This window comes from Pollicipes pollicipes, unplaced genomic scaffold (assembly GCF_011947565.3).
Source record: "Pollicipes pollicipes isolate AB1234 unplaced genomic scaffold, Ppol_2.1 Scaffold_3447;HRSCAF=4054_pilon_pilon_pilon, whole genome shotgun sequence".
In the NCBI taxonomy this organism is placed as follows: Eukaryota; Metazoa; Arthropoda; class Thecostraca; order Pollicipedomorpha; family Pollicipedidae; genus Pollicipes; species Pollicipes pollicipes.
The window spans coordinates 22,330,358-22,357,313 of record NW_023596297.1 but is presented as its reverse complement, the minus strand read 5'-3'; the positions used below and the strand labels follow the sequence as shown (position 1 = coordinate 22,357,313).

At 48.5% G+C, this 26,956-nt stretch overlaps 1 protein-coding gene across 1 annotated transcript; it reads left to right on the top strand.

Annotated features, from left to right (window-relative positions):
• The first annotated feature begins 16,247 nt into the window (after positions 1 to 16,247).
• LOC119091873 (eukaryotic translation initiation factor 3 subunit G) lies at positions 16,248 to 26,548 on the top strand. The gene is made up of 7 exons (XM_037214778.1): positions 16,248 to 16,426; positions 20,717 to 20,754; positions 21,081 to 21,172; positions 22,578 to 22,877; positions 24,668 to 24,794; positions 25,758 to 25,998; positions 26,448 to 26,548. The coding sequence occupies exons 1-7, from the start codon at positions 16,407 to 16,409 to the stop codon at positions 26,461 to 26,463; spliced, it is 834 nt and encodes a 277-aa protein (XP_037070673.1). The 5' UTR covers positions 16,248 to 16,406; the 3' UTR covers positions 26,464 to 26,548.
• Positions 26,549 to 26,956: the final 408 nt, after the last annotated feature.

Sequence of the window (26,956 nt, the reverse complement as noted above, 5' to 3'; positions counted from 1 at the left end):
CGCTGTTGTGACAAGGTGCTGGCGTCTGCAGGCTGCGGAGCTCCCGCCGACGCCCCGCTTCCGGTGGCACGCCTCAAGGTCACGCTCCCGTCTCGCCGGCGCGGTCCGCGCTCGGAGGTCGAGAACGGCTACGCTGCAAATAATCCCGGGTTTCCACCGTGCTTATTCAAGTCCGTTTACATCGGCGCGCATTGATGTACTGCGGCGACGGCAGCCGATAAAAAAACAGCATGAACGCATCTGATTAAAACTTCAGCCCTCGCCGTCTGCTCTTCTGCTCATATTTGTGAAAGTTGCCATCGACATAAAAACGGTTACACACGTACCCCCCGTTGGTATACATACCTTAAGGCAGCGCCACCTGAACAACAAGGAGGAGCCGCCCATTGTGATTTGCCAAGCAAGTACAGCCAGATTTAGCCCAGTTTATTTTGATTAAACGCGGTAAATGACTTTTTGTAAATTACGCCTTGTATTATCCATGAGTCTTTAATTTAAGCTGTATAGAAGTAATGCAGGGTTGGATCCAGGGAGCAGGCACTGGACGCACGTGCCTCCTCTGATTGGCACGCGAAGGCGAATTTTTAAGAGATTGCCTCAAGGCGACGATGGCGCTCTTCTATGGCGGTGAGGCGGCACGCATTTTGGTTGTGGGGACGGGTGCGGGGTTAGCCATAAAGGAGTTAGGTCATCCCCATATTCTAGAGCTTTTCACTTTAACCTCACAAACCATCGTTTGTCTTATGACGCTAGGTATACGAAGTTTATTGCATCGCTTATCCGCTTAGCTGTCACGATTTGTATGTTGTGGTGAGAGCAACCATGACTTTTTGTTGAGAGTGGTACCAGACGCCACCACGCAGAAAGATAAAAAAGATAGCCTTTGTGCTATGCTCATATTTTTCTCACGTTTTTTTGTAGAATTCCAATAAAAAATTTGCGGGGGGTCAGGCCAACATTTGGGGGGTGGGGCGGCCCAACTCAACATGGGGGGGGGGGCGGGGCGCTCACAAAAGAATACAAATCGACACCGTGTTCTCCACAATACGAGTCACAAGGTGCGGAGATCCATCTCCAAAGTCGTCAAACTTATTCGTCTTCCCATGACACCGCCCGTCAGTTCAGCCACAGCCGAATACAGTTTAAGCACGCGACAGGGCTGAAAACTTGGTTTGCTTACGGTGTCGCAAACGGGAATCAACGTGGCAGGGGTGCGTCACGTGCCCGCTTTTGCCACATCAAATGGATGCAGGCATACTGCAGTCGCTTTTGCCAGCTTAAATACACCAGACCAAAGAACGTTTGGCTGCGCTTAGGTTTGCGCACCACACCATAAACGGTGGTGGTGCAGACCTGTAAGGAGCGTGCTGAGTCTGTGATCCTCGATCAGCGCGTCGTTGTGGTGTCTTTTTCGCCGCCGTAGTGGCCAGATTTAGTCTGCCATTTTTTCCCAGAGGCAAACAAAATGCTTTGGAATCGGACGTCCAAGCCGTAGGGTAGCTACGGGGTAAAAATACGCGCAAAATCACCCTGCCGAACTTTTGCCACTGTACATACACACGTTTATGCACTGATAAGCGACATGGCCGACTGGTCTAGAAGATAATATGCACTTCGCTGAGGAGAAGCTGCAGCACTGCGATACGCTTTTCAGCTGGCATGGAATAGCGCAAGTGCTTTCACATTGAGAGGGCGATGGGCTGATAGCCATTTCTTTCAATAAACGACCACAGGATCAATGCTAAATTTTCGAAAAGCTGTCTGCCCCTACTTCCGGTTCTGGCTTCCCATGCCTTACGGGGGTGCAACAACACACATGAGGACTTGGTATGGCAATGACCATTTACGAAAGCGCTAGTTATGAAACGCATGACCCATTTCTTGCTACGCAAAGGCCGTGGTGGTTTTACGACCTCATCCCCCCCACCAAAAATCGGTACATACACTATACACCGCCCCTGTGCATGACCTTGTTCAGTGTTTAGTGATCCTGGAGGCATATATTTATTATATCATGACAAGCACTCACAGAAAACCTTCGGTGGAGGAGGGGCTCATCGACCTCTCTATCAGAGCAAAGGTTAAAGGGAGTGTCCCAGCTTTGAAACATTTTTCAAAAACCTGGTCTGGCGAACTCTCAAACCTCTCATTGACATGAATAGCACTGGATAGCGAAGCCGTATTACCAACAGTGTACCAAATTCGTATTAATTATGTTTATTTTCGAGGCCGAGTGCGTATTTCCCGTACTTACGCGTTAAACATTTCAGGCCATCCCTAGACTTCTTTCTTCTTTAAGAGACCTCATATGCCATGCCGCGAGAAGGCGATACATATTTCAAGGCCTTGGACGATTGTAGCGTCCGTAGGCTGGCGTCAACCATCGTGAAGTTCATGATATTTTTAAATAACTCTCGGATTCACCGTATGCAAATTGCGAATGAAGGCCTGATGGATCTTGAGTGAAGGATCTTCAAGGTGTTGAAACGGCCCCGTTCAACATGTGATAGCTTGTTTTCTCAAAACATTGCATAAACATCATAGCGGAACAACATTGCAGCCCGTGTCGGATCGTCCGCTCAAACACAACAATCAGGAGTTGTGGTTGTTTATTAATGTAGGTGGCATGTAGACAGTGGAGGTGACATGTAAATTCAGCCATATGCCATTGTTGGCATGTTAATAATGAACACATAAAATGAGCTGTTTTGTACCCGTTATATCTCATTGATACCAATAAAACATTCAGTGCAAACTTCTACGCTGTGACTTGGTAAAGCTTTGCAAATAAAGTGACAACAACTGACGAGGTAAAGCTGAAGGGATGAAAAGCTAAGAGTGTAAGCCATGAGTAAAGGAATGTAGCACTCATTAGTATGTGCTCTTACCATCACAACAAACTGATACGTGGTTTGCTGGTTTGAGTTCATTGCACTGATGCTGCTATTTCATCTAATTTTTGGGAGCAAAGGTGAATACTTGTGACCAAATACACCAAGACCTTTGCTGGTTGGCTATGAACACATTTAAGCAAAAGGTAGGCATAAGAAATTGTGTAGGACGTTTACCAAGATATTCGCAATGTTCCGCTGAACATGCAATGGCTGGTTTCCCAGAATATTTCATGGTGGTTGCAGAACAACATCAGCACCGTACGGTGAAGCAGCTGGGCAGACTAGAGTCTGGAGTTGATATTCAGCATCAACAGCAGCCATCGATGTTTGTTTTATAAGCAATTCAACCCAATAGTCAAACGTTTCGTCGAAGCACATAAGGATTTGGGTGAATTCTTGTGCTGATCATATCACATAACACACACATTGGAAAAGGCCAGGCAAATATAAATTATTTTGGTGGTGAAAAGCAAGTCCAATGGGATTTGTTCCGTCGAAATGCACACTTCATATAAAATTTCCGAGCTCTTCTAGAAAACTGGTTTTACCAATCAGATCGATCTTGAGTGGTCTAACTTAGTATAGCAAGTGAAAAAATGTGTGATACTTCCTTTCATTGATACTTTTTTTGCCAAACATCACTGTCTTTGATTCAACGTGGGTGTTTTAAGAAGCATAACGGAAGATGGCCTTCAGGCCCAGAAAGCACAAAGATAATGGGCGCGTTCCTGGGGCTCGGAGGCACTCTTTGCATCCTCGCACGGACTTATTTTTTGTCAAATGTCCGTAAATGTGCTTGCTACGACTTAAGGAAACATTATCCAATTTTAGGCAGTTGATACAAATGCAGTTAGTTAAATTAGGCAAGAGCGGAATCTTGACCTTTGTCAGGTTCTAACAGCCTGATGAGCAGAATAGACAAGCACGTCTGCCCTCCGCGCCAAAGGACTCTGTGTAGCTACAATGGCGCGCGACGTTGCTAACAGGTGCAAAGCAGCTCTGATGCGCAAATGGTGCCATTTTAGATATTGTTTGCGTAATCGTGTGGCACAAAACAGCAACAGGACACGTCGTGCAAAGCTTCCACAGGTGCTTTGCCCATGCTTGTGATAAATCACCACTTTTGAATCAGCTCATTTTTGGAGGCTCTCTTAAAAGCACACCTCCCACGTGTTGGGATCAGCTATGCCACGATAGACAGCTGATCGCGCTGACTAGTGGCCTTAGAGATATTACTAAAAGTGGGAAATTCAGCCACGTATCGACGATTGCGGTTGGGCGCTACAGGCTTTACCTTCTCCAGCCTGCTCTAACTTTGATCCCGTTGCACCCGCGACTGCATGACTGTCGTGCAGAGAACACTGTTCCCAGCCTGCGGCGTCACCGGCGGAATGTCGGCCGGGCGAGGCGATAAGTGACGCAGACCGATCGCCGGTCTGGCCAGGAGAAAAAATAAACGGCGGCTTCGCGTGACGACGCTCGCGTCCGTCACCGAGCCGGACCACGTGGTACCCCAGTGTCCGTCACCGAGTCGGACCACGTGGTACCCCAGCGTCCGTCACCGAGCCGGACCACGTGGTACCCCAGCGTCCGTCACCGAGCCAGCTCACGCGGTACCCCAGCGCCCATCACCGAGCCGGCTCACGCGGTACCCCAGTGTCCGTCACCGAGCCGCTCACGCGGTACCCCAGTGTCCGTCACCGAGCCGGCTCACGCGGTACCCTAGCGTCCGTCACCGAGCCGGCTCACGTGGTTCTCCAGCGTCCGTCACCGAGCCAGCTCACGCGGTACCCCAGCGTCCATCACCGAGCCGGCTCACGCGGTACCCCAGCGTCCGTCACCGAGCCAGCTCACGCGGTACCCCAGCGTCCACCACCGAGCCGGCTCACGCGGTACCCCAGCGTCCGTCACCGAGCCGGCTCACGCGGCACATCCAGCGTCCGGCGGTACCCCCAGTGTCTCTCATCGAGCCGGATCACTCAGTACCTGCAGCGTCCGACTACGCCGCAGCAGGCCAGAGGCGCCCTGGGATAATGCAACCTTTCCATTCGGCGTTCAGACTTGCCAGTTTTCTACAAGATCCGTGCGTTTGCATTCTCAGCATTTTTACGCTGGTATTTAAGCATGCCTTTTGCAAAACGCTTGCAATGGCTATGACGGCATGTCACAACAAATGTATGCATTTAAGCATGCGAATTATATTTCGCCGCTTTCCGTAAGAAAATGCTGCTGTTCGAGCTCTTTGCTACTCGTAATTGCATATATTTGTCTTTAGTATGCCACCAAAGCTCAATGATATCCTCCGATGGTTTAAAACGCAAACGCAGTTGGCATTCCTCTATGCACAACCAGGTGTGTATAGTGCTATTTTTGAACACTTTTACACTGCTAGCAATGCTAATATAGCTAATAAACCCAACACCAATACCAACAAAACAACATTACTTGACGGCTCAGTTCGCAATACAAGTCTGTCGCTGATGTTCGAATTGCTAGCATACCAGACTTGTGGGAGCACTGTTTCCACAAGTCGTTCGATCTAACTGCCATCTAACTATCGCCTAGCTGTCGCAATAGGTCGTCCTGAGCTCAAACTCCACCCCTTATTTACCTTTGATTCGCCCTTGTCGGACTGCATGCACCGCACACCACCTATAAATGCAGTAACACATGACGAAAATGATGTCATACTTCACGGTAGGCAAACATCGGTCGGGTTTAGACAAGGCGCGACCGACCGTATATTTCCCTTCACATCCCATCTGTTGCAACATACCATCAAGCACCGATTCTGATCTGGGTGACGTGAAAACTCAGGTCTTGTCGGCATCTACTAGCTTGACGATTACAAATGTCACCCGAGTGGAAAGATATGCTTCCAGCTGTCTCCAATACAGTTGCAAGAGAAAACTAGCCGTGGTTGGAGGTGATTCGATTCCCACGTAATACTAGGATTAACATTAAGTTTTTGCTGGCAAAGAACTGGCATCCGCCTTTCCACAAATGATCGTTGCTCCTGGTGACCAGCTTAAGAGGACATCTCCTTGCCTTCGGGCCGAGGAGAAACTCCTTCCTGTCTGTCTGGAGTTCGGACCGACGAAAGAGTTGCAGTTTACGCTGAAAGCACAGGATCCAATGTTGTCCATGGCGAAGCGGCCGAGCGCATCGTATCACTCTGCCGCTTCTCCTCTTTCAGGGCATGCTTGGAAAGATTGTGGGCGTTGTTTAGCGTCATCTGGTGCATCGCTGTCAGCTTGCTGGCGGAAAAGGTAGCTGACATGACGGTCCTCGTCTCCTTCCACTCCACCACTTTCTTCACAGTCAGCACCTCCATCAGATGCTCGTCGGGGGGGGGGGGGGGGGGGGGGGAGAGGATTATCGACGGTCGCCGCTGAAGCAGTCAAAATCTTCGACGGTGATGGCCCGGATTAGGTCTGAATCTCTGACAAGTATCACCGGCCTGTCCCATCTCCATGTAGCCGCAGTACTCCTTACCACCATGCCGAGAACAGAACCACTCTGACAGCTGGTGCGTCTTGGCGAACGGTAACCCAAATTCGCTGCCCCAGGGCACCTCCGGCTTCGTGTCCAGGCACGCTGCGCGAGGGCCAGAAGTCGAAATTTTTGGTGTAGTGGGAGTAAAAGTAGGCGAGTGCGGCTACCAGCGCCGCCCGCGGGAGCGGCGACAGCAGCCAGCGCGCCAACGTGAGCAGTGCGGACAACAGCCAGTTGAACACGGTGCCACCTCTACCGCACCTGCCGCCGTCACAGACACTCCCTCAGAGTCTCTGTGCAACACTCCGAGGGATTGTCCGTAATGTGCCTGCTCCGCAGTGCGGGGATTATCATCGATGGGCCGTTGCACGCCAGAAGTTCGCGCTCGGTCCGACCCAGCCCGCCCCCTCACTCGCCCATCACCCAGTGCCGGCTGCGGCGGTAGGCGCTCGGTGCACGGGCGGTAAGGCCTTATCGACAGACCTCGTGACTCTGAACCCACATCACATGTTCGTGACTCGTCGACGTGCGTGACTCTGAGCAACGTATAGTGTTTATAACCAACGTTGTAAACAGCATGTACTTGAGACGTCGTCCTTGGATGACCTTCGGCCTCCCATCCCGCGCACATGGTGCGGGAGGAGCACCACTGCGTTGGTGCGAAACATGAAAGGGCACCATTGACCACGACAAGGCAGGGAGCCACCATAGGCCGCCAATGGTACTGCTGCTTTTGTGTGGGGTCGATGGACCTGCATTGATTTCTGGCCCGAAAACAAGATTTAGGCCAGCCGTTCCAGTACGCACAGAGGCAAGTGGACAAAGGTCAACGGACCGGCTGCGGTCCCCGCTGTGGTGTGTTCCCAGGCGTCAGTGTCCGGCCAGCCCATTGCCTCTCAGAAGTCGCCAGAGTCCGTGCCGATGACTCGGTCGGTTGGAGCGCCTGCCTTCCGATCCACCCACCCTTGCGGGATGGGTTCGTGTCGCTTTAGGTGCTCTCTATTTGGCCGTGACAGGATGACCTGCGGCCGGTGGCAGTGGCCGCGCTGAAGGTCAGGCGACCTCAGAGAGCGGGTCGGACCGTGCCGGGCATTGCGGCGAGCTAGATTTCGCCACAAAATTTTGCCGTTGACCTAGCATTGCGTGATCGGATGGCGGGAGCCAGACTTCACACAACAAGCAGTGCTCAGCGTGAACTCTGATCCCAGAAATCCATTTATTGAAAAAGCTCGGACTAAATTTTAAAAAGGAGCAAAAACGGTGGCTGACCCGCAAATGTTGTGGGTCAGCATACGCGCAGTGGCAGATCAGATGTTTAGGAATCCTGGTGACCTCGCGCCGCACCCAGCCAGACCACAGTATGATGAAGCAACGATGTCGACGGAGGACGCACGTGCTGGACGACGAAGGATTATGTCCCATTTCAGTAAACAAAGCCCCATCACGCTGGCTATCCTTCACAGTGATGGCGGTTCCAGTTACATAAATGACGCTCCTCACATCTGTCTAGCCATACCGCCTGCACCACATCCGCGTTTTCTGCTATCGCACCTGCGCAACAGGGCCGACCAACTACGCCAATTCAGGTATGCAAGCAGCAGGGTCGGCTGAAACACTGACGCATGGGATCGGTATGGGTCTCACTTACGGAACTGGCAACAGGTCATCGACTTCGTCACGTGGGCCCGGTGCCGCAAAACCTCGTATCACTTCCTGATGTCACGTGACCGGGGCAGGCTTGACACGTTTCTCGCGGCGTCACACGTGACGGGCCCGTAGCAGACTCGTTGCGTTGCGTGTGGGCTGGTTAACAGATATTCCCATCGCTTCATGTACTGTCAACATTGTGACATTACCAGTTATTTACTGTAGTGGCGGTTAACGGCGTGACGTAACTTGTGCCAAGATTACGGCGTTGACTGTGAGCACAAATATCTGAAAAAGTAGATGCCATAGTTCGGTGGCTGAATTTTGTCCCTGTATGATCTCCTGGGATCCGACATCCACCACTAAGGTTCAGGCGCATACATCCTCGTGACGTCACGCCGTGACCGACTTGTGACGCCGCTCGTGACGTCACAGTCTTGATTGGCATGACAACCTCCTGAGCCGCGCCGTGCCCGTATCGTCACAAGTGACGTACACCACTCCCACAGCCCACGAGACCTGGGCGCCACGGGACGCGGCGCGTCGCCGTCCCCCGGCGCCGGTAACAGAACCCCGACCTGTCTGGCCGGCTGGAGGCGGCGGACGCTCCGGCGAGCGGCGTTTCCTGCCTCCCGCCGCCCCCGGTTGCCTACTCCGGCTCGAGTGTCGCCCGCGCGACGTCGGCTATGCGGGGCGTCTAATTGAGCGCGCCGGCATTAATCCCAGCCTAATTGGGCCCGGACGGTAGCGACGCCGGCCGACGAGGCGGTGCCGACTGTTTGCGCGAGACCTGGGGAAAGCCGGCCCCTCGTAGGGGTGTGCTGCTCTCCGACGGGAGTATTGGCGAGCCGCCTGGTCAAACGCTGGTATCTAATCATCAGTGTATGAAAGTCGAGCTTTAAAGCAAAGCAAAATCCGCTCACAAGCCACGTCCGTATGTCGCTTGTTGCGGCCATGAACAACTGGGAGCTGAAATCGCAACGCCAGGTCTCCTTTCGTGACGATGAACTACAGTAGCGCCTCCAACGGGCGATTGGGGCGACCTCATACGACCAAGTTATGTACTAGTGATTAAAAAGCGATCTCGGCTGTCTCAAAAACTAAGATGGCTATAGGCACCAAACTCACTGGGCAGCTTGACCAGTACGAAAACGCACTTGTGTCCAAATTTTTGGTTTCTTGTTCATACCCATGAAGTCGAATAAGGTCAAAGAAGGTTAAACTCCAAACTGGTGTCTCAAGTGCCCTTAACTCTTCATGCCAGTGTTGTAAAGCCAAATGCCTTTTGTAGGCAAAAGCTCAGTGTTGTTGATGACCTTGTTTGACCTTAATATGGTCAAGGTGACCACACACCTACGAGACTGCTTCTGTTTTGTCATTTGAGTGGGCGTCATGGATTATGCTAGGTGGTATGTTCCTAAATACAAGATGTTGACATGGATCATTTGGGTCAGTGACCTGCCCTGACCTTTAAGAAATCCATGAAAAATGTATTTTGCAGTCCCAGTCATTAATAAATTCGAAGTGAGCACCAGAAACAACCTCAAAGAACTGAGCTTTTGAGTAAAAAAGCAGGTTAGTTTGATCTCGTTCTGACCATCATGCCTGACCCTAGCTCAATGGGATTCGTTGTGATGTTAAATTCAGTAGGCTTATTAGCTAATAAATTATCTCATATGCACATATGCAGCTTCGTCTAACACCCCGCAGTTCAATCACATTGAACGATTTCCTAGAAATGCTCTTTGCTGACAGCCATGGCCTGACTTTGACCTGCCATAGGTCGATGGCGAAGCACTGGGCGTGTCTTCAGAGGAGCTTGGCGTCAGCTGAATTTCTGCGATCCCCACTACATTGACGTTCCGCGAGGGCTGACGGCGGGAATCGACCCGCTCGATGTGGTTGTACTACAAGCACGTCACGCTCCCTGTACGTCTGAATCAGCCCCCTGACGGGAGTCGTATCACGCTTCCTTCGCACCTGGCTTGGCCCGGCACGACTCAGAGGCAACAAGAGGATACCAATGGAACCTAGGAATCCCTCAAGCCAGGGCTTCGTCAGTCGGACCTCATTCAGCTCCCGGGTCAGGAGTGATCGGAATGCTCTTCAATCGGCGATGCTACCGTCATCCGCAGTTGGACATTTTAAAACTAGGCTCGATTCACGCTGGAGTGGCACCATGTGGGACGTCCCGCACCGACCACATCGTTAGAACGAGGTTGTTGGGTTACCTGAGCATGTTCTCAGAAAGACCGAGATCGACAAGCTAGGTGATGTTTTCATTCCTGATCACCATTGTGTGCTGCAGGTAATTTAGTAGCTTGTAGTTAAGTCATAGTTTTAGTTATACTATAAACATGCATAAAGCGCTACATATATGTATGCATGTTGTTATTATATTGTTACCTAAACAATACAATAGCAATAATAACAGCACTTTACTTGCAACCTCATTGATAAAAACAATAAAACTAATACATATGCATACATATATACATATATAAATACATATATATTTTTTCAGTATATACTAATATACACGGAATGGATAACGTACATCCAATTTTTTGAATGTACGGCTCAGATATAATTTCTAACCTTACCTGGTTTTGAAGGATTATGGCAACGGGTGTTCTTACAAGCATGCAGTCAGCCTGCATGGACGTTTGCACGGCGCATCACACCCAAAGTTGGTTTCTTAGCTCATACAATAAAAATGTCTTCCACGTTGACAAGCACAACTCCCACCACCATCCGAACGAATGCAAATGTGGTGCGGCCATTGGCCTGCGCCGCACCCAAAAATGAGTACGACCGGGCAACTGACCCCGAGCCCAGCCAGATCCCACTCACATTCCGCAACGGCACTCGTCAAAAGAGGCGCTCTGCAAGTCCAGCTGGGCATACGTTGGTCTCTGGGCAGCACCGCAGCTAAATCCGCTTCAAACACGGCAATAGGCATTGGAAGGCCTGAGCCGGGCTGCGGTGGTACATAAATATGTTCAGCTGGGGTCACGTTTAACTGCTATCTTTGGGGGAGGGGGCGGGGGATTTGGAGCGGTTCAAATTCGGTTGCTTAAGAATATCTCGTGGCTAGCTTGCGGAAAACCCAAGTGGAGTCAGTAATTTCATTTGAACCGTGCATTTGAGAGCATTATGTTTACGTTTTCAGTTGCATCAATGAGCTTTAATTGTAACTTACCAAACTACCTGCATTATCCAATGGTGATCAGGAATTAAAAGACCACCTGGCTTGTCAATGCCGATTTTTTTTTCGAGATTCCGTCCAGGTAACCAAACAACCTCATTTTACCTCATCTCACGGTGCGGAATGTCCCACATGGTGCCACTCCACCGTGAATCGAGCCTAGTTTGAAACTGCTCAGCTACGGATGACGATAGCATTGCCGATGGGAGGGCGTTCCGATCATTCCCGAGCCGGGAGCTGAATGAGGTTCGACTGACGAAGCCCTGGCTTGAGGGGTTCTCAAGTTCCATCGATGTTCTTTTGCCACTCGCGAGTCGTGCCTTGTCAAGGACTCGCCGATAAGACATGCCTCTGTGAGACACATGGGACGCCGCATCTACTCTCCCGTACAACGACATCAACGCAACGAAGAAAGTGTGAGAAGTCGAGGTCTCTCATGATACGGCCGGGACTTTCTTCTAGCATAAGACGCTTAAATCATCATTGAGACCGCTCCAGCCGCTCCTGATGCAGCTCGCCGAATACCCCATTTACATTCATCTATTACAGCCCATTCTATGCTTTTCATGAAAAGGCAGTTTCACATCCACTTAAAATTGAAAGCCATTCCTCCACAGCAAAAAAGCTTTGAATATGCGAAATATTTGGAGCTTTTTATTCGGGCCTCTCATTATCTTAGAGAGGTTTTTGTTAAAAAAACAAAAACAATATAAAATAGCTTTGTAACTTCTTTAATTCTTACTCGGGACACAAAGCAAACAGTCCGAAATCCTAGGCGACATCCTATGTCGTGGGTAGGTTAGATCAACGTCTTCGTGCAGCCCGCCCGCCCCCCTCCTCCTCCCCGGCACCCCGGTCCATATATCAGGGGTGTCAACTTTTGTGATTATTCTGAGGGAGGCCGAACTGAAGGCCCGATGACAAACCCCACCCTCATTGTTATATTACCGGATTTATTCCACTTCATTTTGAAGAAATGCAATGTGTTTTTCAATTTTGCACAATTCATAAAAAATTATTCCAAGCAGTATAGTAATCATACAGGGATGGATCCAGGGAGCAGGGACTTCATGCACTTACCGCTGCTGATCGGGAAGTGAGGGCGCCCGTTTAGAGGCCGCCCTACGGCACCGTATGCGCCTTTTATGGCGACCATGGAAGGCGGCATGTATTTTGGTTGCGAGGACATGTACAGGATTAGCCATGCAGGTCTCCGGCCATCCCCGTACTTCAGAGCTTTTCCCTTTTATCTCACGAACCTTTGAATATCTTATGACCCTAGGTATGTAAAGCTTAATGCATCGTTTTTCCGCATAGTAGCCACGATTTTCATGTGTTGGTGCGAGCAGCCACAACTTTTTTATTACGACGGAGAGGGAGGGTTCTAGTGTTAGTAGGCGCAGAGCTATGTACGAAAAACATACGTTTCTATAAGAAGGCAAACATCCGGCTACATTAACAGATCCAACAACTGGATTTGAGACTCAAGCCTTCTGGTCAAATTACGCAAGCTACTCCATTTTTTTGTCCTTGGACTAGGTCACAACGCCCCATGCCCCTGAAAACATTAATGCTCTATTGAAGTCATGGTTCTCTGTGACATGCGAGCAGTGTGCGAAATTTTGATTTCAATTGGACGCTGTACAGCATTTTTAGCTCAACTTTTTGCCATGACATCAACGAGCTACACCGACCAATACTTACATGGAAAACAGCGACGAGGATGACTTGACTGTAACTGTAGTGTAAAAAATGCACGTGCTTTTAACAGGATCGCCACATGCCTACTTACCACCAACACGCGCTGCCGCGGTCGCGGATCGGGGGCCACTTTGGCCGAGCCCCCTTCGATAGTCGTTCAGAATAATTACCGACCGGCGCGGCGAAGCCGTCCTTAGCGTTGGTAGGTGCACAGCCAGGGGTGTAGTTTCCTAATCAGTTGGGGGAGCGGGCTTCAGCCTCCCGTCACTAATTTTGAGAAGAAAATTGGCAAAGTCCCGAGAAAAACCTTTTGGTTGACATATTTTGGAGGCAAATTTTGTCATTTTTCATTGTTCAGCCCCCCGACCTTATCTCGTGAAACTGCGCCCCTGTATACCGCTATATACGATAAGCACACGTGTTTTTGGGAAGATAAACATTCTGCTCCATTAACGATCATGCTGTGACGCGGCGTAGCCACGCCGAACTGCAGAGCTGTGGGCGATTGAACAACGGATCTGTAGTAAAGAAAGTTAGATGTACATAGTCAGCTCGCTGACCTATGGCACTTCAAAGTCAGGCAATGACTGTCAGCAAAGTAATTCCTGGGGAATCGTTTAATATGGTGAAACAACAAGATGTTAAACAAAGCGATTATGAGGCGCGCTCTTCTACAGTTATCCGTTGGTGATTAGAATTACAACTAACTCCACCAAACTCGAATCAAGTATGAAGTTAGACAATTTTAGTCAGTCAGTTAATAAGTTTCAGTCAGCCGGTTTTTCAGTCAGTTAGTTTTAATCTTACCATCAGTCAGACTGTTTTTACTCAGTCAGTCAGTTTTAGTCAGGCAGGTCAAGACTTTACTGTTTTTCACTGAACCATGTGATTCAAGGTGTAGTGTTTGATGCTTCTCTCGAATTTTTTGATCAAATGAACGTCAACAGACATCTTATCTGATATTCCTGCAGTGCAGAGGATGTCACCGACCTAAGGTGACCCCTATCATCCGTTGTCTAGGGACATGCCGCATGACGTATTCCGTCATGCGTATCTCAATAAAACAAGCAAAGCAATTTGACATAGGCTTTAAGTTCCTATAGGTTTTCAATACTTTTTTGAGACTTATAGATTCTATGGTTTATCAGGATGTTTTTGTTCACCGTGACCTCGTTGAGTTCGAATGGGTTCGCTGACCTGAAATAAGCACCTGCGACCTTCGGCTTAGAACAGGTCTCTAGTGTTTCTGGGTCTATGGGACAGGTCTCAAGGCGGTTGCATGAGAAGGTCTTGAGGCCGTTCGCATACCGATCTTGAGTCTGACCTATTTGGCCTAAACGTCAACAGGCATTTTGACCTAGTCTATCTTAAACTTCGACTCCCAAGTTAGTTCATACACAGTCAAAATGTTTTTGGTTTTCTTGATCTTTACCCCAGGCGTCATAGTTTGCCCTCTCACAACCGATACCGACTACTCGTGCTCATGTTAACTGTCTTTGCGCGTCTGGGGTGCGTGTATATGTCCGCGAAATACGTGTATGCTACATTTAACATGCATGACAATGTATGATATTTTTATTCCGTATTGGCTGACTCCCCTCAGGATTACAAAGTAGCAACAGATCAACCCGAAAAGTAAGTCTCTTCTAAATAAACACGGTTGCGTATTTTAAATGACAAAATTTGCTACTGCGCACACCGATGCATTTCCCTTACAGTCTGTGCGTACACTGTGCTCGAAATTTTTTCGCAAAAACTGTATGGCCTTAAAGACACAACAGCCGTCGTTGCTTAGCCACAGCTTTGGTAGAGCGCTAAAGTTATGCTGACCACATTCGCGACGTGGCAAACCGCGTGGTGGCGGGTTCGCTTTCCAGAACAAGTGTTTGTATATGGCCGGCCAAAGGTGGCACTTTCATCGCTGGCTCAACAGTGTCAGCCTGATTACAGGGTAGCCGAGAGCCGTGCAATTGCATGACACGACAGTTGTCCTTTCGTGCTATTTCGACAAGGGCCCGAAGCAGAATGCGTCAGATGACCGTCATTGCATCATTGAGATAGGAGTTCCAAGTTCGAGCAACACATTTTCAGCACGGGATGCGATTCATAATCGATCCCAGCAATATCTTCTTTTTCCGTTTTGTGCAATGTATGTCCATTTCAAAGCTGAGCTTGCATTTTCAACCAGTGTCACACCAAAAATTGCATTATGTTACCCAATTGTTTTCTCACGAGGCCATACAGCAAATATTTTCGGGTTTCAGGCCAAACAATGTTGTAGCGTAGCGTTGTAAACAATGTTGTCAGGTGTGTAGCGTCCGATGGGCGACAGACAAAATATCGCTGAACATAGTCTCCATGAGATTTGTGAATCAGGAGTGCAAATGTCACGTTCAGGTTGCAGGAAAAGGCATTACTTTTGACGTTAAAAAAGGCGTTACTTTTGGGTTACTCTCGACGGACAAAAAAGAAATCCATTTATAACATGGTCTAACACTCATTACCTTAAGTTTTCCATTATTTGAGAAAATAAATTTGTGGTTGTTGAGATACACTTACCCACCGCATCCCCCATGACGACGCCACTGTGCAAAAAGATCAAATTATACAGTCTTGGTGCGGTGGCCAACTATTATCTACGCTTCCATATAGTGACGGTCAAAAACATTGGGAAGAGCTAGGGGACCTAACTCAGCATTGGAGAAGCCAGGGCACTAAAAAAGAATACAAATATTGTCACATCTATATACTGTAAACAAAGAATGCGTCTGTCTGGCAGACGGACCGTCGGTTCGTTCGCCGTCCGTCTGTCCTTCCCATTGTTCCAGTAGCGTTGCGTCGTGCCCGGGCCAAATGGTGGGTCGTTTAATGGCAAAATTGCATTACGACCCGAAGTTGCACGACACACGAGGCTGTTTTCCCTAGGCAACTTGCGAACCACTGTGGTCCGTGCTCCGGGCGTGGTACTTGCCGGAAGGGTCGCTTTTTTCGCGCCACATGTTGCCGCGTCCGACAGCTGTCATTTATTCATTCATGCACTGTGATGAAGAAGGTCAGCCACGGTGACAATCGTAGGACTCAAAATCGGATAAAGTGACGATTGAGGCCGATCCGCCACTGCGCTGGATCGCGACCTTTTAGCCACATGCATCTTATTTTATCTTTACGAAAGTTTCCACACCGTTTCTTTATTCTTGATTTGGTAGCAATTTATCCATGCCTGCCTGCCATTCTCATTGTCACTCATCATGGCGCACAAAGGCATTCAAGTTCGTTCACCACCAGAGTGGCATAAGCGTGCAGCTTGAAGCAGCGTGGGGTTGTGACGCGGGCTGCTGGATTACTGTCGGTTGTTTCTAGATTGACATATTCAATTCTAGTTACAAGCGCTTCGCTAAGTTTGAGTTTCATCAATCTGAGTTGGTTTGCTCTATTGTTGGAGGAAAGCCGAAATCCATACAATGCCTTCCTTGGACAACGAGTGAGTGCATTTTCCAGAACGTCGTCCATATGTTTGATGTGCTATAGGTTAGAGAATGAGTGATGCATTTGGTAACCTGCTAATTCAGTGTTTATAAAGTTTTGTGTTCGTGGTCATGGCTTGCTGTGGTGCCTATGGATCAAAGTCCTAAGATAATACGCTTCCATGCTTTAGCAGTCCTGGCGATAATACCGTGCGTTTCCCCATGACGTAGCATAATAGTTACGAGGGCATGATGTGTGCAACTTGTCTGCATGTTTAAAACCAAGTTTTACCAATTTGTGGTTTGTTTCTATGCCTGCAATGACGGTGAATTAATTAAAGGACATGTGCACTGGAGGAATCAAATGATAATTGGAAAGTACATTAGCTCACCATGTATGGTTGGCTCTACATCAGGGTCTTCTTTCTCAGGCTTTGATTGGAGTAAAGCCTGACATGGACTCTGCCCCTGGTGTGCACAACATCTGTACATTGAGACTCCAGCTTGAGATCGGCCTTGTGTCTTAATCATATTGAGATGGACTACATAAATGTCTCAACATAAAAAATTTCAGTCCAATCTGCCACAAAATATGTCCACTGGGCTAGTCACCTTCGTGACATTGACGCTACAAGCCTTTGAACGAAATGCAGGCAAAGCCAAATTGTGCTAAGTGTTCAAGCTTCAAATTTTGTTATATTTTCAAATGATATTTGCTTGAAAATTTTTTATCAGAATTTGTCCTGGAAATTACCTTTGGAAGGTCATAATTCTTATCATGTTTGCCCATTATGTGCTGAAATTGGTGATGCCTTTGTGCCCAAATCAGCACTCCCAGCTTAAGCTGTAGGGTTCTGGAATTGTTGCTGGGATATCACAGTTACACTGGGCACATTCCTTTAACATGTGTTTTTTCGCAGTCTGGCTGTCTGACCTTTACACATTGATATTGTCTTATCATTGTGTTTACTTATGATAGTGTAAATAATGTCAAGAGCATTCTGAGTCAATGGTGATTGCATATTAAATGAAAGATGGTGCAATCATGCTATTTTCTGCTTATTTGTTTGTGTGCATACTGTAAAAGGGGCATAAGTTTGAGACAGAGGAAAAGACACAACTTGTTCTCAAAGGAGTGAGATGTGGAAACCTCTTTTTAGAGCTTTACATAGTTGATTACTATTGCCAACAACTCACCAAATATGAAGATCATAGATGATACCTTGATTTTGCACCATGTTTATAAGAAACTGCATAATTCAGCTGCAAGATGACAGCAAGACACAGCCACATACTGGTGGGACCACCTCCATCAGATAAAACAGTTCTTAGCCCTTTACTGATGGTAAAATTCACTACTGATGCAATTACAATTAGTAGCGGTGTGGTAACGTTGATTGGCTGATGTATTGTGTCATCAAGCTTTACTGCTATATGTATATTTTCACTCTGATGTTTGCTGTCAATGTTTAGTGTAGATCACAGGATTGTTTTATATTTCCACCATGTTTATTTGCAGTATTTCACACAGTCATTTGAACTTAAAACACTGGATGTTATGGACTTTTCACAGTAATAATGTTTTTCACATGTCATCAGTGCACTTGTGAAGCTGCTATTACTGTGAAGGTGACAAGCAAGTGGCACCATATAGCCTCAACAGCTAAGTGCATCACAAAGCCCCAATGATGGCAAAGTTAAGGCATTGGTGGTGGTGTTTTCTGGGGATGAATATCAGGCTCAGGTTCTTTATAACAACATTATGCTGTGATGATTATGTTGCATTGTAGGAAAAGAGCATCACACAGGGAATAGGACAAAAAGGCAATGAGAGCATCATAAGTCTGTGTTACAATGCAGCTTTTATGCTGAGAATTCCGATACTGTCTGTACATACCTGTCTGTCTGTACATACATACCTGTCTACTAGTACACACATCCTTAACTTTAAACAAATGTTTGTCATGTGCCCCTTATGCCAACCACATTGCTGATGCTGTTACGATAAAACAGAAAAGAGTACAATTGGCCAGTATTGCTGACGTGCTTGTGTGTATGTGATACATATACTCCTGTATGTCTACTTTATGCTATCAGGTAGGGTTCTTGTACATTTCTTCATGATTGTATTGTACATAATTGGGTCAGTCCACAACAATTGGGTTATTCTCAGACCCTCCTCAATTCAAGTGGTCACAGTACAGGTCACATGTGACATGCAAGACCACTCTCCCACCCATCCCACCCATACACTGCATATGACACAGCCTACTGAGAAGGGAGTCAAGTCTGTCAAAGTATGTTGTATTTCCTTATTTGAACTGATGCTTTCAGATGTTAGATAGACCTGGGGTGATGGTTTCCTCATTGTTCTGCTGCACCATGTGGTGCAGATGTTGCCTCTTTCCAAGGCTGTTTTTCACATGATGTAGGTTCAGTTGGTGATTTAAATGGTTGCCTTAGAGTTGCCTTCAGAGTCTCATTACTTAGCAAAACCTGGTCATAAACCAACACCATGTCATACTTAGACAGTGTGTCCAAACTGCTATACTCTTAGCATTTGCATGTTTGTTTTGAGCTACAAGTGAAACAATACACTACTCTGACATGTGCGTTGTATTGTCTCAACCTGCATGACCAAGGTTGTAACCATCACTGGGCTCAGTGAAGTTTGAAGGCAATAAATCAGAAAATCTGGATGAATATTTTAAGCAAAAATTATGTTTTTGAGGTTTTCTAATATAATGGCATACCAGTCACTGAGCATGTCACCCAGCCACAACTGATGAGCCTTGTAGCCAGTTCAGTCTCACCAGCAATGGCATCTGCAGTATGGCAAAGTGGGGGAAAACTGATATGACATGTTGAATCAGCAACAGGCAAGCAGATAGATCCTACCCAGCATAAGGACAAAGTATTCAAGAGTTGTTTTAGTTGTTTTCCAGTGTAATCCCAGACTGCTGAATGCATCATGATTAAATTTGAGCTAGCTGAGTTGGAATCACATCTGATCTGATCTATGATCATATCTTATACCCATGGGATTGAGCATGGTCTCCTCATGACTAATACCATGTGTTGGGCATTGCAAGGGCAAATTCATGCCAGGTCATGCCCTGATACTGTCGGGAATGGCGCTTGGAAATCCTTTGAAAAGGCACATATGTTGGTTTCTTGTATTACTTTTGCCATTCAAGGCCACCTCTGGACAATTTTATAACTTACAAGTGTCATTGTGGTCAGAGATGCCTGGCAACATGCTATAGCTTAACCAGCCCCAGCCTCCGGAGACATGGTGAAGTCAGATGGTGAAAACAGCATTGCTCTTTCATGTATCCTGACCTGACAGTTCAGCCGTACAGGCTGAGGTACTCACACCTAATTTTGGGAGCCGCTGAGGTCGTATGGATGTCTGACCCCTTGACGGCTTTGTTGTTTGTGGCTCATTAGGCGTAGGATTGGAAGGTCTTTGTGTCAACCCATTGTGGAGAAGGTGACAAACCCTCCAAAACAATAGTTAGACATGCTGAAAATTGTGGGTTAGAAGAAAGTCAAATGTTTCTTGCTCATTTAGCAAACAAGGTTGTTCAAAGTGACATATTGGTGTGCTCAAATCGATGGAGTGTATAATGAGTTGTTTGTAAAGGGGAGATCCAGGAAGAATTACCACTGCCCGTTCCAGTGTGCCAAGGCCACAGGGCGCGATTGCGGTTAAAGACTGTGCCATCTATGTCATGCCATTATTCATGCCTCTCATGTGACATAGAATTGCATTATGACTGTGTAGCATAGAGTTCAACATATCATCGAGTCAAGCGCATAGCCAGCTAAACGGACATGAAACCCAACACGGATTGGCCTGTCATCAGTACCATAAGTAACCTTTGTGTGACCTTTTTGTCCAAGGATATCGTGCACCCCACCGTGCTTGTGGTCCGTGGAACACATTAAACCTCGGTCATTACATTTCATATAGGGTAACCAATAATGTATGGAATAAAGCATGCACACGTTCCTTGTGCGTGAGGCTCCGTAACACGTGGTCATACCTAAATTTGAAGTCCTGCATGCAAAACTGGGTTTTTTAAGTATAGTTTAAACTTCCCGTCAAGTTACAGGCAAATCTTAGCACACGCCCGAAGCTGGGTGGGCCTTTGATGATTTTGATATATTTGACCTTAACGAAGTTATGAAGGACATTTCAGAAATTGCGTAGTAAAGTTTCGAATTTTCTTAAAGCGTTGGGGCCCTCATGTTTGCAGTCATTTGCATATGGAGATGTAATGATGTTGTTATCTGTCTTGCAGGATGACTTCGTGGGCTGATGAGGTGGAGGAGAGTGACGGTATGTACATAAGTGCACGAGCTGAGCACGCCCCGGCGTACGTTGTTCATGCATTGGTGGAGCCAGGCTGGCAGTGGACCTGCATCGGCAGACTCCACATGGGGTTTTTCATATCTGCCTTGAAATTTGATCAAAGCCCCGTCGGGTGCAGCGCTGCGTCGGAAATGGTGCTCACCATTTCGTGGGGGAGAGAGAGTCGTGAAATGTACGGAACGTTGCCTGTTTCGGGAACACCACCCCTTTGACGGTACCATGCGACCGATCGGCGGTGGCCTTTGGCGGTCGGTGCCCCACAGAACTTACTTACAGTCACCTCTGTTTGTCAGAGCCAGTGCTGCCACCTACCGAGGAGAAGCTTCTTCCCAATGGCACGAAAATCGTCACTGAGTACCGAATCAATGACGGCAAGAAAGAGAAGGCAAGTATTCTTCTACACATTTTTTGGCCTTCACAAAATCTTGCAGTGCAGACATGGGCCGTACATGATCATGACTCCTTGCTTCGAATTTAACACAATATTCGTTGTGGTATCATATGACTGCAGTATGTGTGTAGCATCATTATTTTTCCTAAAATTATGTTCTGAATGTATTCCGATGTGTTTCAAATCAGTTATAGCCTACAGGCTTGAATTGTCCTTATTGTGTAAAGTTTGGTTATGTTTTATTCTTACTTTATTTCACCTGTTTGAAGGTGTGAATATATTCCTCCAGAAACTTTTTTAGATTTACATAAAAGATAGGTGCCTGGCAAACTTAACTGATTTTATTTTTCTGGCTACAAGTGAATAATTTTTAACAAATATCTAATTTTCTTTTGCTTGTCACCACAATAAACTTGGCGACAATTTCTAACTACCATAACGAAATCATCTTTAATATCGCAGTCAGCGTGGTTTTGGTAATGCGATGTCATGACATTTATGTCGCAGCTACTTGCTCCCTCCCTCTTGAGGGCGGCACTTCTTCTGTGCAAACAGGTGTATTTGTGCATATGTTTGTGAGCTGTATGTGTGTATGTGTGTTGACGTTTGTACGAGTGATGCATTGTTTTAATGCTGTGACGATGAGTTTGAATAGCCACGAGTCTATCGTGGACAGTTCAAACACACGTGTATCCATTTATCTATCTATCTAATAATTTCTGACATCCTACAATTGCTGTCCAACAATCCTCATTCAAACCATAGTCTTGTCAATAAACAGTGCACCATATTAATGGTACATGGCATATGAATATGGCTAAATCTAAGTCATATCATGTCTGAGTCATATCATACCTAAGTCATGCCATAAGCCATATTGCTATGTTCAGACTTCACTTTCTTCCCACTGGCTTAGTTCAGGCCGATTTTTGCTTCCATTATTTCTTCTAGGCAGTTTTAACCTGTGAAAACCGCTGTCAGAATTGGTCTCAGCCTGCTGCTGCCAACCATGCCTGAACCCACCATTCCTGTTGTTCCTCCCATTCAAACCGCAACAGATAATAACGCTTTCACCCTTCTGCTAAAGAAGACGGCATGTTGTTTTGCGTGTCGTACAATGCTGCAGCACGGCCACCTCGAGCCAGGGTTGACTCCCCTTCAGCCACTTACCTGCCGACGGTGCCTTGCTGGTCGGGCCAGTGCGCCAGCTCCGGCAGTCGGGCCGAGCGCTGCAGGATAACGAGTCCAGCATCTCTCCTTCAGACCACGGGGGCGGTCATGATACAGACAGTACGCCAATGTATGTTCGGTTCCAGCATGGTTTGATATGTTTACGATTAAGACCAACCAGTCGCGACTTTTCCGTTTCCACACTGCTGACCATACTATTTCTGCCCAGGTGGTCACCACCATCAAGGTGGAGAACAGAAAGGTTTCGAAGGAGGTGGCCAAGCGGAAAGTGTGGTCCAAATTTGGCCTCTCGAAGGGCGACAAGCCGGGTCCCAACACGGCCACCACCATCATGGCCGAGGAAGTGAGCATGCAGTTCATCACGGCACACGAGGAGGAGAAGGACGAGTCAGACGACATGCGCGCCAAGCTGAAGGAGCAGAACAAGGGCCAGATCAAGTGCCGCTACTGCAAGGGCGACCACTGGACCACGCAGTGTCCCTACAAGGAGATCGGTGGCCTGGAAGAGGTAAGCGACCTGGCACAGGTGACACGGCATATCTAGAACCAGTATCCTCGTGTTTATCTGGCAGGGCGTGCCTTTAGATGATAAGTGCTGCCCGTAGTTAAAAAACGATGCATGCATATTCTGATGCTTATTCTTAAGATTCAGCTATTGGCATGTCCTGTGCTCTGAATAAGATTCTTGGCAGAATGTAGGCTTACAAAATGACTTGAGTAGATGAGTTTGGCTGCACATGAGCACTGCCAAAGCTACTGGACCATTGGGCTCATGCATGTGCAGTTTAAATCGGCGTATTTGTTTTGAGGGAGACCAGAGGCTGTGCGAGTCCTCATGTTGGCTAAGTTGCAGTGCTGTTACTTCAGCCGGCCGGGCCGGCTGTAGGTCCGGACCGGCCTGTATCTTTGCAGCCGTGATCGCACTCACTAGATCTTCAGCAACAATTAGTAAAAATTTCCAAACGTTGTATGCTTATATCTAAAAGGCACTGAAAATGCTTGTGCTGCTTGCATAGGTGATCTATTTATGTAACGTTGCAACATCCCCGCATTTCACCCCCCCCCCCCCCCCTCCCGTTCGATGAGCATCAGTAACGTGGTATTCTCAAATCGCGGACAAGTTGAAGACCGCGAGCCGAGAACGGGTCCAGATCTCGGCGACGAGGCGTCGCGGCGACACACATCCTACTAATGCCGATAGAGGAGAAATCGGGAGATTGCGCTGGCAGGGGTGGAAACATGTATACAGACTCCCACGCGCGGTCGTGCATGAACATGGAAGGTCCTTTTTCGACGTGTTCAAGGATTGTTATTTCACCTCGGTAACCAGAGTAGGTGGAGAAGACATGATGTTCAGAAGAAACGAGCGACCAACGCGGCAGGGCGGTGTAGGCCAGCGTATCGTATACAAACCACTGAAGGCGTTAATAATGTCTGACGCATGGCTGCGCTGGTAGTTGACCAGGAAGCCACCAGCGGCTCCCTTTCTGAAACCGACCCCAAATACAATACGCCGTGGCCTACGCCGAAACAGATCGGCCAGTGAAAGTACAAAGGGGCTTAGTAAGGTTTATTGAGACCAGTGTCCACGTATAATTTCGGCGTCTTTCCATAATGCTTTCAGTCCGTCACCAAAGACGTGAACTATTTCCAGTTCATTCAGCTCGCCGATGAGATTTGCCGCGGCTCGGTAACCTCAGAACCGGTCAATACTCCAGTCACAGGCATATAGCAAGCGGTTTCCGTCTCCTTGGCCACGCGAGGAGGCGACACCGTTGCCTCCGGTGGCACCGCCACCAATGGCAACGTTGGACTCGCGTCTAACAGGATGCAGCAAATCACAGTTTAAATTCGTAATCTGTTTGACGCCCATGGATGACTCGTACACTTTGCCTGTGCAATGCTCTTCAATGCACTCGGAAAATCATATATATATATATATATATATATATATATATAATATGTGTGTGTGTGTAATTTGATTTTTGTCTGCGCCTTCTCTGCTACGCGAGAGCAGCGAGGTAAACTCAAACTCGTGATTTTTTTACCAGCTTAGCACTAGCAGGGTAAGTGTAATTTCTTCCGCTGTTGGCACTGCGTTGTGGTTTCTCGATAACTAGATAAGCAATGTTGCGTGGTCATGGGTGATCTTGAAGAGAAATATTTCTCCTGTATTTTACCACCCTTTTCCAATGCCTCCACTACGTTTGATCTGCATCGGGCCATTTAGCCCCGTGTGAGCGCTGTTGTGTCCCTATGCGGCGCACCGTTCACAGTTCAGTGCTCTTGTGACGACAGGCGAAACAGGAGGAGGAGGCAAGCAAGATGGCCGGCAGCACGTCCACCGGCGGCAAGTACGTGCCACCATTCATGAAGGAAGGCGCCAAGATGCGTGGCGAGAGCATGATGAGCTCCAGAGGCAGAGGTGAGCGGCCGACAGACTGTAGCGTGATGTGACGGGTGGCGTGACAGGACTGGCGGAGACGCCACGGTGACGGGTGGAGACGGAACTGTGACGGGTGGAGGCGGCAGGGTGTGATAGGTAGAGGCGGCACGGTGTAACGGAGGCGGCACGGTGTGACGGGCGGAGGCGGCACGGTATGACGGATGGAGGTGGCATGGTGTGACGGGAGGAGGTGGCACGGTGTGACGGGTGGAAGTGGCACGGTGTGACGGGTGCAGGCGGCACGGTGTGACGAGCGGGGTGAAGACAACGTAATGTAAGAAGGGCGTAGGTGAGAGGATTCAGCTCGGTGAGAGATGGCTGAAGGTGAGAGTTGACAACGTCGTGAACGAGCTGCAGTGGTAAGCTTTTGTGGGAGCTGATGAAAAACGCAGGCCTGGAGCCAGAATCATGACTACAAAACACGACAGTCCTGCGGTTTTGTTTGGCTTGCTTTGCTCCATATAGGGTTCGTTTTATTAACTCCATTTGATGCTCGTAATAGTACGGGCATCTGCCGTGTGGTGAGTAGGCAGAAACGGGCTTGATAACGTTTTGTAGTTGTGTAAATCTAGTGTATGACCGTAAGCGTACGATTACACTGCGATATTCGATGATATTCCTCAGCCCAGTTGCTCGTCGCTGTCAATCGTTTAGTATTTACGTGTGCACTTGGCCTTGCTGCCATCTGCTTCTGTTAAGATGCGGTGTGTTGTGGAACGTTATAACACCCGCGAGGCTGGCCGGCCGTCCCCATCGCCCGCCGCGTGCGCACGCGTTGCATCTCGCCCTGAGCGCTGACCTCGGCGGCGGGCGGAGAGTGGCGGCCTCTGCGGGCCGCGAGCCCGATCGCCATCGCCATCGGTCGCCATCGTTCACCGTCGCCGCCGCCGGTGACGGCCACCGGCGCGGCCGCCTCTGACCGCTGGCGGCGCCGCCCGGCAGACGACTACGCCACGGTCCGCGTGACCAACCTGTCGGAGAGCACGCGCGAGTCCGACCTGGAGGAGCTGTTCCGGCCATTCGGCTCGCTGTCGCGCACCTTCCTGGCCAAGGACAAGATGACCGGCCTCTCCAAGGGGTTCGCCTTCATCAGCTTCCATCGCCAGGAAGCGGCGGAGGAGGCGATTCGCCGACTCAACGGATTCGGATACGACCATCTCATCCTCAAGGTCGAGTGGTCCAAGTGAGTACTGGCCGTCGAGTGTTCAGTCCACGGCGTTCTCACTGTCGAGTGGTCCATGTCGGTGTCGACCGTTTTTAAAGGTGGGGGCTGCGAGCGAGTGGCCGCGGCGTTCGCGAGGTCGTGCGCTCCGAGCGGGTGCCCGTGTCGTGGGCTGGGGTGGGGTCGTTCTTGGACGGCTGAGGGATAGGCCTGCCCTCTGATGTTATCGGAAACTGGGAGGGGCAAGGATCCTGGCGCAAACTAAGCGCAAAGAGCATTTTGGATTCTCAGCGAAAGATCCCGGGTAGTTACGTTTTGAATTTAAGCATACCATACCGCTACCAACAAAATATTTGCCGTAATTAGCCATATTCAAGATCGCACGTACCAGACCTGGGTATTGAGTGGCTGACTTCATGGTTCTGATATCAAGTGCACATGCCGTGCTCACTGGCGCTATTCTGTTCCAGGCCATCGGAGAAGTAGGAGCGTCCCGACATCTGTGCTTCTTTTTACGTCTCATGTATATTGGTTGGAAATGGACATCAATACAGGCCTCTGTTGGAATTTATTTTCGCCTTTATTTTGACTGAATCAGACGGAACGACAGCTGCAAACCGCACAGCAGCGTATCATCAACAGCATATATTTCAAAATACAAATAAAACAATGCCTCATCCATCCAGTCTTCTCTCGACCACAACGGTATGATGGGGTACGGTGCAAGGTTATCGTGCAATACTGATGGCCAAGTAGACTCCGGTAGCCGCACAAATGAAAAGCGCCCATGACTCTAACGTCCTCTCCCGCACGGACACCTCGGTATGAAGCGCAGCGCGGTGCGTGCGCTGAACACCGCCGCTGGCGCGCCGCAGATGTCGCCCCGGTCGGCGCGTCAGCTGGCGCTGTGAGTGGTATCCAGCTGCAGGCAGGCCCGCGCCGCCGACATGCCGCCGCAGCGCCACAGAAGAGGTCGTCG

Coding starts and splice junctions, on each gene's coding strand:
- LOC119091873 (XM_037214778.1), top strand. CDS start 16,407: ATGCCTTCCTTGGACAACGA. Junction 16,427..20,716: donor ATGCCTTCCTTGGACAACGA/GTGAGTGCATTT, acceptor TCTGTCTTGCAG/GATGACTTCGTGGGCTGATG. Junction 20,755..21,080: donor TGAGGTGGAGGAGAGTGACG/GTATGTACATAA, acceptor TCTGTTTGTCAG/AGCCAGTGCTGCCACCTACC.